Source organism: Rhipicephalus sanguineus, chromosome 1 (genome assembly GCF_013339695.2).
Source record: "Rhipicephalus sanguineus isolate Rsan-2018 chromosome 1, BIME_Rsan_1.4, whole genome shotgun sequence".
Classification (NCBI taxonomy): Eukaryota; Metazoa; Arthropoda; class Arachnida; order Ixodida; family Ixodidae; genus Rhipicephalus; species Rhipicephalus sanguineus.
In genome coordinates, this window is record NC_051176.1 from 263,405,281 (window position 1) to 263,417,641 (window position 12,361).

At 45.1% G+C, this 12,361-nt stretch overlaps 1 protein-coding gene across 1 annotated transcript in view; it reads left to right on the forward strand.

Annotated features, from left to right (window-relative positions):
• Nucleotides 1-12,361, forward strand: part of LOC119378865 (A.superbus venom factor 1) — a 103,511-nt gene that overhangs the window by 35,584 nt on the left and 55,566 nt on the right. The window contains exons 17-21 of the mRNA XM_037647914.2: nt 4,270-4,482; nt 8,224-8,320; nt 8,574-8,672; nt 9,195-9,383; nt 11,532-11,607. Of these exons, the coding sequence (XP_037503842.2) occupies nt 4,270-4,482; nt 8,224-8,320; nt 8,574-8,672; nt 9,195-9,383; nt 11,532-11,607 (674 nt within the window). The remainder of the gene's footprint in view (nt 1-4,269; nt 4,483-8,223; nt 8,321-8,573; nt 8,673-9,194; nt 9,384-11,531; nt 11,608-12,361) is intronic.

A 12,361-nucleotide genomic window follows, 5' to 3' on the forward strand; every position in this document is an offset into this window, starting at 1 on the left:
TAAGTACGCGGTGTGGGTCCTTTGCTACTTCGCAATATGACGAGCTATGGCGTGTTAAGCCCTTCGTAACTGTGCTTGCAGTAGGCGCGCTATGAGAAGTTTTCACGCGCATAGCCGCTCCTTTCCTCGCTGCACGGTTGAGGTGTGCACCGAGAAGCGAAGCATTGCAAGTGAATGACAGGGCGATGCTAACGAGGCCCGATTGCGCCATCCAGTTCCGCTCTTGAATGCGCAGCTTAAGGGTCCTCCAAGTTTTTGTACGTGAATTGTTTTCTTATCACTTATGCTAACCTCTATTTGTCTCACGTTTGTTCGTATATTTCAGATTTGAATAGTTTTCTTTTATTACCATCCATATCCTTTAACTATCTGCGTTTTTTGGTTAAGATAATTTCTTCTCTAAGCGCACTGTGCAACGCGTCACTTACCGATAATAAAGTGCCCCAGTAGTTTTTTTTTTTTTTCGTAGTAGTCCAATCTCATCTAAAAACTGTCTCTTTTTTTATTTTCGTTTTCAATTTTCGCTTGTTATGTAGCATAACTATGCAGTCTCAAATGTATTTTTTGGACCGCGATTGCCGCTGTATTAATTTGTTCGTTTTCTAATGTATGTTATTATAAGAATATCCAGTGCAGTTTATAAACAAATTGATTTTTTTCTGTGTATCTAACTCCAGACGTAAGCCTACTTGATTACGTTCAATACAATCAAACCACCTAGCCAACGCGGCAAGAGTAATTCGCTTAAATGAGACCTGCCCGTATAGAAAGACAGCAGCAGCATCTCTTTCGTCTCAAAAACAACTGATCAAAATGTAGCTAAGAAAACCCTCTTGTTGACGCCCGCTGCCATAAGCATCCTAATTGCACACTTAGCGCGCTCAACAGCAGCACTTATGGCCAGCGTGTAAGCATAATAAAGGCCCTTCATAGCGCATGAAAGAAGCCAGAGCACTGAATGCTCCGGGTTGCTCGGCAACCTTTTCATCTTGCCGTCTCTTTATCAACAAGTACAGAAAGCTGGCAACAACAATCTCCTAAGGCGGTTACATTGTGTTATCACTCTGAGGCTGTATTTAGAAACAAGGACGTTCGGGCGTCGCCTTCGTAAGACGCAGTTGGCGTCCCAAAGGCTCCGAGGATCATGATGTGGTGTCTTCACCATCAGTGAATGAAAGTCCTTTGAAGGCTACAGCGTGAAGTACCTGTTTTAAATACCGCAGAGATGCTGTATTTCAGGCTGCTGTATTTCATTTGCCCACAGTCGTGGACAAATGAAACGCGAACAATAAATTACAAAGCAGAACAGCTTCCTCAAGCGAAAACTGGAGAGCACAATCTCGCATCAGCAATTATGCGTTTACAAAAGATTGTTTGGGCCGTACTCTAAGTGTGCAAGGGGAAAACATGCTGTTATCGGGCGTACCAACAAAAACAGAAAGGAAGGAACGTGTTTAGATTAGCCCTGACTTGTTCGTATTTCTATGGTCCATGAGTGTACTAGTTATCCGAATCAAATAAAGCAGTAATCCGCGTCAGCATCCAATGTGAAAAATGGTGCTTGGAAAGCGAAGACGCTACCCCGTAAAGCAGCAGTCACTGAAAGTAAAATAATCGCAGACAATCGAGGTGTCCAAGTGTGGCACTTTTTAGACTTATCTTCAATTACCAACGCTACAATCCCCAGGTGTGTACCACTGATTTAGGGGTTCTTAGTTGCTTTTCTCATTTCACTGGCTCAATTCGTAGGACAATAATATTGTCACGGGGTCGTGACGTCGACGAAGGCGGCAGTCGGCGTGTCCAAGATGAAATTCTTTGTTTGGCCGAACTTGTGGCCGGGAAACAAAGTCATACTGCAGCAATACACACTGTACAATGATAGCGGCGAACAGAGCGTCGGCTGTTTACAAAACCTTCCACATCAAGGCGCGTCGGCATTTATACGTGGCATCGAACATACGAGCCTTATCGCTGGTGGCTGCGTTAGTTGTAGAATAATCTCAGCTGTTCGCGTTTTCGCGCTCAAGCCTATCATCATCATCATCATCAGTCTGTCTACGCCCACTGCAGGGCAAAGGCCTCTCCCATGTTCCGCCAATCAACCCGGTCCTGTGCTTTCTGCTGCCACGTTATACCTACAAACTTCTTAATCTCATCTACCCGCCTAATTTTCTGTCTCCCCCTCACGCGTTTGCCATCTCTTGCCGACGTGCTACGTGCCCGGCCCATATCCATTTCTTCTTCTTGATTTCAACTATGATATCCTTAACCCCCGTTTGTTCCCTGACCCACTCTGCTCTCTTCCTGTCTTTAAGGTTACACCTATCATTTTCCTTTCCATCGCTCGCTGCGTCGTCCTCAATTTAAGTTGAACCCTCTTTGTAACCTCCCACATGAATACAAGCCTATAAGAAGATTCTAACATAATCTGGGAGGTTCCCAGACATTAGGGCGTTACATGGGCGTTACAGGGCGTTACTAGTTACATGAAAATAACAAAAGAAACGTGCGTGGCCATATATATGATATGATATCTGTATACAATATACAATACGCCCTGGAGCGATTCGACAGCTTTATACTGGTTATACTGCCACATAAAATATTAAGACGCACCTGAATCCACAGTCACTGGCATATAAGAGCATAGGTCGGCGAACTCACTCATGAGTCGACTCACTCAGACTCACTCAGACTCATATCGAGACGTGAGTCTGAGTCTGAGTGAGTCCGGGTGAGTAAAGTTTTTGTGAGTCTGAGTCCGAGTGAGTTCGGTTGGGAAAAATTTTGGTGAGTCTGAGTCCGGGTGAGTCCGGTTGAGGAAAATTTTGGTGAGTGTGAGTCCGAGTGAGCCCTAAGGGCAAAATATATCGCATGAGTGAGTCTGAGTGAGCTCCACATTTTTTGCCGTCCTATGGTCTTATCTACTCAAGTTCAGCATCACTAGCAGCCTTATGTCGGCTCACGTGTATACTCACGTATACTCCCACATAATTCAACGCGCTACCGTTCATACGTCAGCTCAATATTTACTGATCAGAGGCATGAGTTGAGGGAGAAGGGGAGGAGTTGCCTCGACCTACCCCCGCAAACTTCTTCACAGGAAGTCACTGATCAAAATATCACGTGTGGGTCATCTCTTTCAATAAAAAAGATCATTATTGAACTGCAAACTCAGATAACTCGTCTTTGAAGGTACGAGATCAAAATGCACTGAGTAGCGCACCGATTATGCGAGATATTGGCGTTAAAGAGCATTGACATTATGGTCGAAAAAGGCTAATTATAGGCTAGCGGACTCATGAGTCGACTCACTCAGACTCACTCAGACTCAGATCGAGCCGTGAGTCTGAGTCTGAGTGAGTCCGGGTGAAATATATTTTGGTGAGTCTGAGTCCGAGTGAGTCCGGTTGAGAAAAATTATAGTGAGTCTGAGTCCGAGTGAGTCCGGATGAGGAAAAGTTTGGTGAGTTTGAGTCCGAGTGAACCCTAAGGGTAAGATATGTTTCGTGAGTGAGTCTGAGTGAGCTCCACATTTTTTGCCGACCTCTGTATAAGAGTGGCAATCACCTTAGCGATCACCTTAACGGAGCCCTCTCCGGTTATTTCGAGAGAATGTTTCAGCTTTGTTTTGCATATTAATGCTCTGTTTAGGTCGTGCAAGTCTCCTTGACGCGGTGAGTTCTTGCGAATCTGTGACGTGGCTTGATAGACAGGCGATGTTAGCATGACATGATTTTTTTTTTGTCAGCAGCTAAGGGCAAAAGCCGACAAGGAGCAGATTCTCAAATAAATAATTCTCTGTCCTTCTACAAAGATAGTGATGAAGCAGCGCACAAAAGACACATTGACGCACACATTAGGAAGACGCAAATACAAGCGCTGGACTGCAACTGCAGCTGCAACATATTAAACAACTTCTGCCAAATCTTGCAAAAGTAATCAGTACACGTACTGTTGAGATGGGGCGCTTTCTCGGTTTTTGTTGCATTTCGTGACAGACAGGCGCAGTGAGCATGTCTCGAAAGATTTTGACCAATCGCGGAGGGCAAAATGGCTAATTTGGAAAAGACAACGTTGCAACATTTTTTACATTATGTCGACCCTGATCTGATTTAGCAAAGAAGAATTTGCTGCAGCGTGCCACACTGTCCAAAACATTTTGTGGAACGTGCATTTTTTGTTGAGGGTTTCATTGCCACACTGCCTGTAAAACCTCCTCGGAACAGCATTTGAGGCAGGGCTGCCTATTTTCTTCTATTTCAGGCACGAGTGGTGCTACTAGGAACCAACGACATCTGCTCTGGCGCCAAGCTAGGCAAGCCTTCTGCGATTCGAAAGCTCAGCATTCCGCCGGGACGTGGTCGTACCGCCCTATTTCCCGTGGTTCCTCTTTCCGCTGGAGTGAGACACATCCACGTCAGAGCGTTCAGCAGCAGCGGGGAGAGTGACGCAGTCAAGGTGGAGCTGAATGTCCGGGTGAGAGGATCGCTACCCACTTAAGGACAGACACCACCGTTGGCTTCGTGTTCAGTCCGTTGCACTTTAAGAAAAAAAAAAAAGAGTATGTGTTACTCTTTTTGGTAAGTCCTGACATGCCACTTATAAGATGCGCCTTAAAGAGACACGTTAACTGTCTTTTGGATCGCACGACTCCCCGAAGAGAGTATAATGATCTCCAAAGAGAGTTCACGTGTCTCTTTAAAGAGAGTCAAACACGTGGCAGTCAGGACTCACAAAAAGGAGTCAAATGACTCATTTCCTTTTTTTTCTTAGTGTGCATCAATCAGTTAAACCGCGTAGAAACTAGGGATGCATAAACGTGGCTAGTAAGTCCTTTAATTATTCCTAAGAATGAACAATTTCGCAGAAGCAGCAAAGGCGCACTTTCACATATGTCAGCGCCCTCTGTATCTGTGTCTATCATTTCATCCCTTATTAGCCTTCCCCAGCGCGTCCTCCTCCTCCTCCTGCGTTTTGAATAGGGACCCCTAAACACAAACCCATACGCCAGATCTTACAACAAACCTCGTAATACTCGTCCATACCTCTACGTCTATTCGAAAGGTTAGTGACTTTATAAACGCGAGATGTCATGTGTCATCAATAAGAGTGAGTAAAAAGACATAAATTTTGGCATCGGATGCTCACGCAAAAGCTCTGCCGCGTGTTATGGCCGGTGCCTCAACAGTAGGCCAAGGGAGCGTTTGAACTTCATGTAAAGGACAGCGCACATCGATCTTGTAACGCATATAAGAAACTCCAAGTTGCATGATGTGCACACCTGAGTTTGAAAAAAAACATGGCTGATCCCTCCGTCATAGGAATCGGTATAACACGAAAGTGAAACGTCTCTTCACAGAAGTAGTGCTTATTGTGTAATGATATATGAGAGCTTGTACAATCTCTATTCGTGTTTGGCAGCTATAGCACCGTTTGACGTGGATGCACCCATGTTGACAGCATGTCTCTATCGTGACGACTAACGTCCATGATCATGATTGAACCGTTGTGGTAGCTGACGGTGTGAACATATATTTGGACATCGCGAATCGTGAATCCCGCGTAAGGATGATATCAACAAGCTCATAATCAACACTGTTACCCGGTATGCACTTCTTCAAAGCGTCGTCAATTAGGGAGAGAAACGGCACGGTGTGCGCTTTCTAGTAATGGGTAGCCGACGCCTGTGCTCATGCATACATAACACACACTGTGCTTCAGCAACACGGGAGGTAGAGGTTCGCAGCCTGAGCCGCAAACGCGTGCGTCCCGCTGGCCTCTGTCTCGCAGGCGCTGCTCTCGCTCCACCAAGGCACGACATTCGCCCGTCGAAATCGCGTCCTTTCTGCAACGCATATTGCAGCAGTTTTGTTAGTCGGTGCTCTCGCAATTGAAGCAGTCGGCGGCGGAGAAATTCCGTTGGTGCACGTGGAAGCTGCACTACTCCGATGATCCGACGCACGCCAACACGAAGCCAAAGGCAAAGAACGTAACTGCGTCAAGGGTGCCTCGGCGACGCCAGCGCGGCCAGTCTACCTCTCTGCTATCGAGACGCTTTCACCATGACCTCCGATATCGCGTGCAATCTCGGAGTAAGCGCTCGTAAGTGTCGATCGTGAAGCATTATACTTTTCACCTCTCACAGACGGCGGCACCGCCCCGCTCCGCCCGCCGCGAAAGAGAATGTGTGAAAGATATAAGGCGCGTTCGCGCCGTGCCTAGCATCTCCCACGTTGGCTTAGTCGGTAGGGCGTCGGGCGCTTGCCGTCGCGGCCGCAACGTTGTGGGTTTGATTCCCAGCGGGGTATCTTTTTCTTGGTTTTTTTCTTTCTCACCCACTGGCGTCCATTTTATCAACGTCATAACCGTGACGGATGTACTTGGTGGACCCCGGCATAAAACACTTTCGTGTTAAAAAGAAGCTCTCTTGCAAAGGAACAAACGTCAAACTACAAGTTTTGAAAGTCCACGAGATGCATGCATACATACCAAATCACCCATTTTTCGCTTCTACTCTTTTCCGTCACAATGCGCGGAAGTTCATCACTATAATGCGCAGCCACCGGTTGCACAGACCTGTTAGAATATGACAAAAAAAAAAAAGGACGCCACATGGGCGACGCATTGCAAGTGATTTTTGTGCCACTGGGACCGAATCCAAATGCAGGGTTCAAGGAGGGCAGGAGGCGATAAAAGGTGTCCTGAGAGCTCTTAAGCTTCGCTGTTATTCTTGACTCAGCTATCAAACAGTGTAATTAGCAGAAAGTTAATTAACTTAACAACATTTAATTAGGGGGAAAAGCTTTTGAAGTCCAGGTTAGCTCTCGGAGGCTTGTGGCGAGTATGCATGTGACTGACAGCGCTGACAGCCCAAGTACACTTGTGCGCGGAAACTTTCGAAAGAGCCGCGGTGCCTCTTTCAAAAGCGTCCGCGCCTCGTGGTGTTTCACTGCACCGACTGGATGGCAAAACAAATAAACAAGACCTATAATTAATCACATAAACAAAGATTGCAGGCTCGTGGCAAGGAAATGTACTTCTATAGCTGCCAGTCAGTAAAGTATTCGATTCGATTGAGCAGTAGAATTATACAAAAAAAAAAATCGAATAGTCTTTGACTACTTAATGCGTCGGCTCTTCGCGCTAAAGTGCTCAGTTGAAACTCAGATAACTTAAACGCCGTCTACAGTGGACATAAAGGAGTGAGCACGTTGCATCGCTCGGACAGCCACGCCCGATCACTCGCAATAAAAATTTCAGACGTGTCTTTCAGAAGCGGGTATTGTTCGATGCCCTTGATAGGTGCAACACGTGCCTCCAGTCGTCAGATTAAGTATGAATACGCTTCACGGCAACGTATTTTATGCAGTAGTGTCACCATCTGCCGCGACAGTTTCCAACTAGAGAAAAAAGGCACTCATTTCCTATTTGGCCTGGAAGGTACAGCGAAATATTTGTTGGCAAGCAAGGCCTACTTTCTAAGCTACGTGTGTGAATTAATTAAAAATTCGTAAACAGGGGGTGTGTGCTGGAGCGGACGCTTCGACCAGCGGACTTGTCGAAACGTCGGATCCAGCACACAGCCCCTGTTTAGGAATTTTTCATCGCAAGCTTCCATCTTACTCTGACTCCTGCCTTTTCTTTTTTTTGGATGTGTGAATTAAAGAACACGTATATTCCGAAGAACCCCGAGATTTCGAACGAGCCACTTAGTTGTTTTATGCGAAGTTGTGAAGTTCATCGAACCTGTGCCTTGTAACGTGCGCTGTACTTACTGATGGAAACCTTCTGTTGTGAATACCACGAGGCAAGAATTTTTTTATAATAATCGTGAGAAGGCTGCACATTACTGAGCATCCAATACTTAAGAAATATACACAATTGACATTCGAATCGATTTCAAAAACTACTGTTCCTGCTCCTGTAGTAATTTTTTTTTGCGTTTTGCGTCCTTCCTGCTCGCGATAGTGCGGTTCACTCGTGTACTCTTGAAACTCGTATTCATCTTTTTTCTTTCTTCTTTTTAAGCACGTGGTTGTATCACAGGCCAGATACGGCTCAATTCGTTCTTTGTCGCTCATATAAATGATGATTTACTCATTGTGAAACCTGATTTACTTATCTGGAGGTACAACCCAAGACATGTACTTTGGGGAAAATCAATAACCCAAGTTATTTTCATCAATCTCGGAGGCTTTGTAATGTTTACCTGCGCAGCCACCTGGTATTACGAAGACGAGGTCATTTGCTGTTGTCTTGGATCCTCGAAACTCACAAGGGCGAAGACAGCGAGACGTTCATGAGTCCTATACAGGTAATTAAATAAAAGCATTATATTCATTCCGTTTGAGAATGATTGCACACAGATGACATACCGTGACAAAATAATAGGCAACATACTTCCTGTTTTCGTTAACTTTGTTCAACCGGTGTTCTATCGTCAGATAAGCAAAGCCGAAATCATGCATGTTCGTAATGTCGTCTTGCTATCCAGCAATCGGTCATTGTAGAATTAGGATGCAGTACTTTTCCAACTTCGAGCTGATTCAATCTCGTTTGCTTTTCAGCGATCTATAACTCTAATGACACCCAAGTGGTCAACATTAGACGGCCATATCCGGATAACGTTCTGCCGAACACAGAGCGCTGCGAAATTGACATCGTTGGTAAGTACGCGTCTGCGTTGTGTAATGCAGTACAACAGAAGGCAACGCAATTCTCGCTATAATCGCTGTAATTCTACACTGCAATACGAATATAACCGCAGACTTCCGAAATCATTGATTCATTGTTATTGTGCTCTTGACACCTCAACATGCAGTGTAACCAGTGATACAGAATCTCAAGGCTGAAATCTTACTATATTTTCCCACATCACAGAATACGCTGGTAATGCAGTGGTCAGGGTGAGCAGACTTATAGACTTGTAACATGCAGTGTGTCACGCGCTATTTACGCAGTACTTTCTTTTTCTTGTCGTTGTTGTTTTGATGCTCCGGTTTCTCTGGCAAAAAATAAAAATGTCCGTAGAAAAGAGAGCATGAAGATAGACCGTCCTTTTCGTAATTTCAAAGGTGGTATTCACCGCAAACTTAAGCGCACCACTTCATCTGAGCACAGAGTCACCTTGCATTGAGCAAGATGACTATACTGTGTTCAGTTTGCCGAAATCTTTCTTTCTTGCGCAGGAGACGGAGTAGGCGCCATGTTGGAAACCGTGGTCAAACATCCAGAAGGGGCCATAATTCGGCCAACTGACTGCGGAGAGCAAGCTACGAGCAAGTTGGTGCTAGCACTGTACGCCTATGAGTACTTTAAGACTACAAACCGCATCAGCTTCAGCGACGAATACAAAGCGCTCGAGTTCTTCCGGAAAGGTAATACCATCATGTTTTGCATATGTGCGTTGAAGTGTTATGTCACTGCTGTTTTGTTTTTCACAGGACACACAACGACTTAAGCAATGAACGTTAACTTTATATACTCACGTACAGTACAACGCTTTACCAGCGACACAGTCTTGGGGCAGCCTCTAGGACTCGCAGGGCCTGCGTGCAGCTATACATTGAAAGCTGCTGAGAATGTCTTTTTTTTTTAATCTCATCGCAAACGCTGCGTCTATGTGTCAGAACCACCATGTTAGAATATTAAGTGTGGCTATTAAGTGTTGAGTGTGGCTGCTATGTTGAAGAGTAACAGAGCCACACTCAACAACTCACCTCCTGCACCGCGTCTGTTCCGTTAATCGACACCGGCTATGCTAATGCCAACCACTTGGATTTCCAAGAAAACGAGACGGCGCCCCGGCACTCTGGAAGGACAAGAGGCGCGCACTTGTTTGCATCTTCGTCTGCTTTAATGGGATGCACCAAACCTTGTTTATCCACGTCAGCGCTCAAACACCATGTCCATTGTTGCACGGCGTTGTACAAGCCCCCTCCAACCTTATAGGAAAAATATCTTATTTCGCCATTTTTTGTCCGCATGGACGACGTGGCCGATATTACGCTAAGCGCAGACGTCCAAGGAATTACTCGTGCGCTAGCCTATATTTAGCATTTAATCTTTCTTTTCCTCTTCTCTCTCTCATCTTTCAACTCCCCTTTCTCTTTCCCCCAGCGTAGGGTAGCCATCCGGGCATGTGTCTGGTTGACCTCACTGCCTTCTCCCTTTTGTTTTCTTCCTTCCTTCCTAATGTTTTACAAGTATTTAAACGCCGATCAAGCGTTTTAAGCAAATTGCCCTTTTCATTCGCAGCATGCAGAATGGCTTGATAGGTGTGTTCTTCGAACGTTCCTTCTCTGTCAACACTGCTTACCTCGACTCCAGAGTCGCAGAAGACAGCTTCACATATGCCAGCTGATCTGGTCGTTTCGCTTAAACAACGCTTAGATATACGCATGAGACATTTGCGTCTACTCAAAAGCGTTGCAGCATATGCAGAGACATGTTTCACAAGCTACTCCTCAAATTGCAAAAACGAACACGCCGGGCAGCTTTATGAAGCACATTGTCTTGATAAGCCTAGGACATTGCTGCCATCCGCTCGATGGAGTTAAAAAATGGGACTCATTAAAGGCGCGTTTGTGAGTAAAATGGGAGCTTCTCGATATGCAGAGGCAAGTGGCATCGCCGTAGTTCAGGGCATGACCCTCGATTTTTGTCCCACTCGCTGAGCAACGTGCGTCCGCCTCTGCAGCAGCCCGCGAAGATGTATATATTCAACGCAGAAATTTGGCCTAGTTGGTGATAACTGAGCTTACGCATCTCAACGAGCGCAAAGGAACACACACAATGGGAAGAGACAGGACCCTCGTGTCTCTTCCTTGTGTTTTGCGCTTGTTGAGATGCATATATGCTGTGAAGCGTGCACGTACGTGTTGCACAAAAACAGCATAATGTGGAGTTCTCGACTTTATCACCCCTTCATCCTCCTTCCTTCTGAGGTCGCATCTCTGTTGTTCCCTCAAGCCCCTTTCCCATCCGCAAAGAAAAATTAGTGAGAAAAAATGGGTGCTCGCTCCACCCATTTACTGTCCTTTTTTCTTGTTTTGGTATTTTTAATTATACATAGTTTTTTCTTTAAGAGGCATGATTATTGGCTCAAATACGAGTATCCAGATGGGTGGATTATAGTCGACAAATATACATTAGTTGCCGATTCGTGTTTGTGTGTGTGTGTGCGTGCGTGCGTGCGTGCGTGCGTGTGTGTGTGTGTGTGTGTGTGTGTGTGTGTGTGCGCGTGCGTGTGTGTGTGTGTGTGTGTGTGTGTGTGTGTGTGTGTGTGTGTGTGTGTGTGTGTGTGTGTGTGTGTGTGTGTGTGCGGGCGCGCGCACACACACACACACACTTTGGTTTGAAGAAATATTGAAACTCAGCGCCAATGTGTCGTTTTTTTTAGATAACCTTTGTTTGGTTCCTATATTCTTGTAGTTGATTAACTTACCTAACCAAGCTTTACGAGAATAACTGAATAAACAGCGACACTCATGAAATCTTATTTGCTTCATTTTTTTTTCTTCTAGCGTACAATCAGATACTCCGGTACCGAAAAGTAGACGGCTCCTTCAGTATTTTTCAAACAACACCTTCGACTTTGTGGTAAGAACCGCAGTTATATCATTACGCGTGCATCAAGCTATCAACTTTTGTATGCGAACACTTTTTTTTTATTATATAGTGTTCAGGAGATTTTGGCACTTTTGTCTAGCGCCGGCTACTACTTTTCACAGATGGCAGTATGCGGTAAAGTCACAGCAACGAAAAGAAAAAAATACGTAAAAGATTAGCTAGGCAGAGTTCATATATAGTCCAGTCACATAAAAAAGGGGAAGAAACAGACACACACAAGATACAGTCTCGTCACATAACACTATAATTCACGTAAAATGTAATCACACGAACACTGTGTATGCTGTAAATAACACGAAAGGTCCAGTCACATAACAGCTACTAAAATTCACAAATTCCAGTCATATGGATACAAAATAATTTCGCACATGAAGCAACACAGCGACACAGTCAGGTCAAAATGTATGCATGAAGCGAGCTTTTGAAAGCTTTTCTCAATAATTTCCAAGTATATCACTCCTTTCTAGGAACTTCTTTACCGCTAATAGTGCAGGTTTTTGCAAGGTATGTGTTGGCCATTGACCTAGGATTTTTCGTTGGCTGAAGGGCCTACGATCCAGTGCCATTAAATCTCGTACTAGTTGTTCTCTTTCGTCCTGATATCGCGGCCATTGTAATAAAATATGCTGTATATCTTCATCCACGTGTCCGCATGCGCATTCTGGACTCTCTGCTCGTGAAATTTTATGTAAAAAGTGTTTTGTGTGCGCGGTACTCAGCCGGA